The sequence below is a fragment of the Austrofundulus limnaeus genome, unplaced genomic scaffold (genome assembly GCF_001266775.1).
Source record: "Austrofundulus limnaeus strain Quisiro unplaced genomic scaffold, Austrofundulus_limnaeus-1.0 Scaffold305, whole genome shotgun sequence".
Taxonomy (NCBI): domain Eukaryota; kingdom Metazoa; phylum Chordata; class Actinopteri; order Cyprinodontiformes; family Rivulidae; genus Austrofundulus; species Austrofundulus limnaeus.
Window position 1 is genome coordinate 29,109 of NW_013952707.1, and position 5,020 is coordinate 34,128.

The following is a 5,020-nucleotide window of genomic DNA, read 5'->3' on the forward strand; positions in this document are numbered from 1 at the left end:
GTGTGTGTGTGTGTGTGTGTGTGTGTGTGTGTGTGTGTGTGTGTGTGTGTGGACAGGTATTTTGTGACGTATGAGGACCATTTTAAGACAAAACACCTACAAATGGGGACTACTGGTACATATGGGGACCTAAACAGAGTCCCTGTTTTGTTTAAAAGCCATTGGCAGGATGGAGGTTCGGTTTAGGGCTAAGGTATGAATTGAGTTTACATTAGCTTTAGGGTCAGTGAGGTTAGTTTTAGGCTAAGGGGCCAGGATTAGACTTTAGAAATTTAATGGAAGTCAGTGGAATGTCCCCATATGTCTAGGTGGACACAGCTGTGTGTGTGTGTATGTGGCTGTGGGTGACATGTTTGAGATCTTCCTAGAATGTACATGTCTGCTGTGCTCTGCAAAGCTCCACTTCTTTCCTGTAAAATTGTGCTCAGACTAGGGTTGGGCAATATTGGCAAAAAAAAAAAAAATCACAATTAATTATGGTATTTAGCCGATAACGATTAATTTGATGATTAATGCCTTGGAGTCCCTGGACACCCTTATATCCTAGTCACATGACCAATTTAGTGGGAAAGATTTGCTCTTTGTAAAAATCTTTTCCAAATTGTGTCAAAATTACAGACTTCAGGCTATACATCAAATTATAAATTGTGTTGGTAGATAAATAAATTACAGATTTTTTTTTACGTTCATCATATCTGAAGCAGAGAGGAGCACCAAGCGGACTCTGCCTGGTGGCATTAATTGTATTAATCGTCAAGTGCCAAAAAGTAATCGATTAATGTTTTTCTGACGATTAATTGCACACGATACGATTATGCCCAACCCTAGCTCAGACATTCATATGTCACACACATAAACATGTCTGTTTCATGTTTTAAACTCTGTGGCCACAGCTCTGTCAAATGACAGCACAGGTTTGTAAACGACATTTTTAAAAACACAGTATGTGGATTTCTGCAGGTCTTCAGCTGCTGCTGCAGGGATGTTGTTTGTGATGGTTCTCTCTGACCAGTTAATCCATAATCTGCTGATTCTTTATATTGGATGTGTGGATGTTCATCAACTAATTCTGACCAACAGCTGCTGTCGCTGCAGCTCTGATGTGTAACAGAATTTGTTGAAACTGTTACTGTGGTGACCCAAAGTTACTTTGGGAAATATTTGATTTTTAAAACATGAGTGCAACTAACCCTTTTTAGTCAGAACGATTCATCCGATTTCAGCAACCCTGGATGGTCCTTTCTCACGTAGAATCCTAAATAATAAACATTATTTGGTTCATACCTCTATTCACAATGCTCAGCTTTCTGGGAAGCTTGACTGTGTTAATCCTGAAAGCATCATCATGGCTGCTGTGTCTGTCTTACATGAATATGCTTATACTGCCTTTTGTCCACTGTGTTTGACACTCAAATCTAACTGAGCACAATTATTGTCTGGTTTGTTGCTTCAAAATTAAAGAGGTTCAAATTATTTATCATAAGGAGTTTGATGCAGTTTTTGTGTCCTTGTATGTTTGTCTCTGTTGTATTTTTGTCAGGAAACCTTTCGAAGAGTTAAAACATTGTACCTGCCTTTTCTGCATGATCTACAAAATTCCAATCTGCACATGGCTGACTGCCCTCTTATTCTCCTCACTGACTCCAGATTTTATTTTTTTATTTATTTTTGGTGGTGGTGCTGGGGTGGGGGGGATTGACGAATCCTGGGGTGACTTTTGATGTTATCATTATAGTTTGTGGCTGGTGAAGTGGCTGGGATGAAATCTGAGGTTCTGGTTCTCGATTGGAAAAGTGTGGAATGCCCCCCACTGGATCAGGGGAGAGTTTCTGCCACAAGTGGAAGAGTTTTAATATCTGGGTGTCTTGTTTGTTCATGAGTGATGGTAGGATGGAGCGGGAGATGGATCAACAAATTGGGGCCTCATCCTCAGTAATAAGGGCATTGCTTCAGTTGGTCGTAGTGAAGAAAAAGCTGAGTTGAAAGGCTTTTGATTTATTTGTCTGTCTACGTTCCAACCCTCACCTATGATCATGAGGCGTGGATCATGATCGAAAGAATGAGATCCTGGATACAAGCGGCTGAAATTAGCTTAATTCGTAGGGTGGTCGAGCTCCGTCATCCGGGGGGAGCTTGAAGAGCTGCTGCTCCTCCGCCTCGAAAGGAGTCAGTTGAGGTGTTTCAGGCATGTGATTAGGATGCCTCCTGGACGCCTCCCTTTAAAGGACATCCCACTGGTAGCAGGCCCTGTGGAAAACTCAGAACTCGCTGGAGGGATTATGTATCCTCTCTGGCCTGGGAACACCTCGGCGTCCCCCAAGACAAGCTGGAAAGTATATCTGGGAAGAGGGGTGTCGGGGTTTCTCTCCTGGACCTGTTGCCTCCATGACCCATATGGATGAGTGACAGAAGATGGAGATGGAGTTTGTGGCTTTAATTTTAGTCTTGCCTTGTTTGTTTGTTTCAGGACTTCTGGGTTTATCAGTTTTATTTTCTTGTTTCAGTTGCTTTTCTGGTTGAAATTTGGTTTCATCTTGTCTATTCCTGTGATAATGCATCTACTTTATGTTTAGATATTTTTGTTTTACTTTTGCAAAACTTTTTTTGGCTCCTTTCCTTCAGTCATTAGAATAATTTGTGTCTTGTTTCACTTCTTTCTGTATGTTTGTTTTTATTTATATTTTTGTGTTTAACTTTCTTCCTCTCAGTTTTCTGGTATTTTTATCCTTATTATTTTCCTTTGTTTTAGTCCTTTTAGTTCCTTTGACAATAACATACTTCTTTGAAAAGGCTGCTTTAATAATATGACTTCTTTACCAATAAAAACAATACTCAAGATATTAATCTAATTAAAATAACCTTTATATTCTTCTTTTGTAGAATTAAAACTGGCTTAAAAATCCCAGATCCCCCAAAAATTATTAAAATAAAATGAAATATAATAATCCTAACATGTGACATCAACCTGAAACTAGAACTGAAGTTTACCAAAAGGCTTTTAGAAAAGGGCTTTAAGGTTTTAAGTTGATTATAAATGGTTGGCTAGTTCTGCAGGCTCGGATCTGAAGTCAGAGTAAAGTCCAAATGGGTCACGTGTTGAGCAACAGAGGAGTGGACTCTTTAAGCTCCTCCAACTAAAAAAAAAAAAAAAAAACAATATAAACACATTACACAACAAGCTGCTGCAGGATTAATTCATAAGATTTAGCTTTACTGCTGCTGGATTGTTGTGTCCATCTGTGGCTGTAAGGACGGCTTTAGAAAGTCCAAACATTCTGGACTGTGCTTTACTTTTGGGGCTCAAATGGTTTAAATATGCAGACTGGAACATTTATCGTGTTGGCTGCAGACCAGTGGTTCATCTTATGTGGCATTTAATCCCCAAAAACCAACAACACTCAACATGAATAGATGAAAAATGAAAGGTCCATAGATGCTCTGCTTCCCCCTTCAGGCCACAAAACTTATTCAGGGTTATTAGATGCTGTAAATAAAAACAGCAATAAAATGAAAAAACAACAACTAACTAAAACTAACTGGAATTATAGACAGAATATCAAGCTCGCACAAGATAGCTAATTATGGCTATCTTGACACATAAGCTTCTCTCAGTAGCTCCCGTGAAAAACAAGCAACTGTAGCTCCGGGTTGGAGACAACTATTGTCATCGTCCTAAAATAATCGCCCATGGCCTTAATTGGCAAAAATGAGTTACACAATTATTTTAGGAAGGTATCGCATTAGATTGCTTTAACTAGCGACCAAATAGCTGTTGGTTAGTTAACTCCCAGGAACATCACAAGCTTGAGGATGCATTGGCAAATATGTTTATTCACTCTATTAAAAAAACTAATACTAGAACTAATAAAAACTAAACTAAAACTAAGCATTAAACAAACAATAATAACTAATAAAAACTAGCAAATCATGTAATGAACCTACAGTATGTAATATTTGATTTTCACTTTCTGAACTGACTAACAAAAATAGTTCAGTTTTTACATGATATTCTAATATTTTGAGCTAGTGTTCAGTTCCCTGTGTCTTTTGTTAGATCCATGTTTCTTTTCCGTCAGTACTTTGTTTTTATTTTGCTTAATTTTTGAGGAGGGTAATGAACCACTGAGGTGAACCTGCTCCCTGGCAGCATTTTTGGTTCCTGCTCTCCAAATGTGACTGCATTCTGTTCAATAAAAATAAAATAACTGTGTGTCTGCAGGTCTGTGTGGCTGCTGCTGGGCATTGCGCCCTCGCTACAAGCGGCTGGTCGACAACATTTTCCCTGAAAACCCAGAGGTAAACACTTTGAATAATTGCACCTTCCTGGTGAAAAGTGAAGAAAACTCTGATGAAACAACCTCTCCTTTGTGTTTGTGTGAACAGGATGGGCTTGTGAAAGCCAACATGGAGAAACTAACCTTCTTTGCCCTGTCAGCTCCAGAGAAACTAGACAGAATCGCTGCCTACCTGTCAGAACGTCTGACCAGAGAGCTGAACCGCCACCATTACGGGTCAGTGTTCTGGTTCTGTACATATCCAGAATATAAACAGATACAGGTCAGAGAAGGACACTGGGAACATTTTTAAACAAAAACAGGGCAGAAATCCTCTCAAAGTCCAGTCTGAATTCACCTAACAGTGGTCTGTTGTGTTGTTGTCAGGTATGTTTGTATAGCGATGGAGGCGATGGAGCAGCTGCTGCTGGCCTGTCGCTGTCAGAGCATCAACCTGCTGGTCGAGAGTTTCCTCAGTACACTCAGACTGCTGCTGGAGACCGACAAACCACACCTGCACATCCTCGCAACAAACTCGGTACGAAACAAATACTTTTGCAGGATATTTTTTAAAAAGTCTCATTTACCAAAATTATTTTTTATAGTTCTGCTCAGCCCCGTTAGGAAAGTTTGATTGATTTGATTTTGATTTATTTATTTAACAGGAAAAAAATATTAAAAATCAAGCCTGACTCAGCATAATTGCTGTTTTACAGCAGGTTCCTGTTCTGCAGCACATAAAACAC

General features: G+C 39.3%; 1 protein-coding gene across 1 annotated transcript in view; it reads left to right on the forward strand.

Annotated features, from left to right (window-relative positions):
* Window positions 1-4,219: 4,219 nt before the first annotated feature.
* LOC106527025 (protein EFR3 homolog B) overlaps window positions 4,220-5,020 on the forward strand; it is a gene marked incomplete at its 5' end in the record, with an annotated part of 27,309 nt that continues 26,508 nt past the window's right edge. Inside the window, 3 exon segments of the mRNA XM_014021780.1 lie at window positions 4,220-4,296; window positions 4,384-4,511; window positions 4,662-4,812. Coding sequence (XP_013877234.1) covers window positions 4,220-4,296; window positions 4,384-4,511; window positions 4,662-4,812 — 356 coding nt within the window.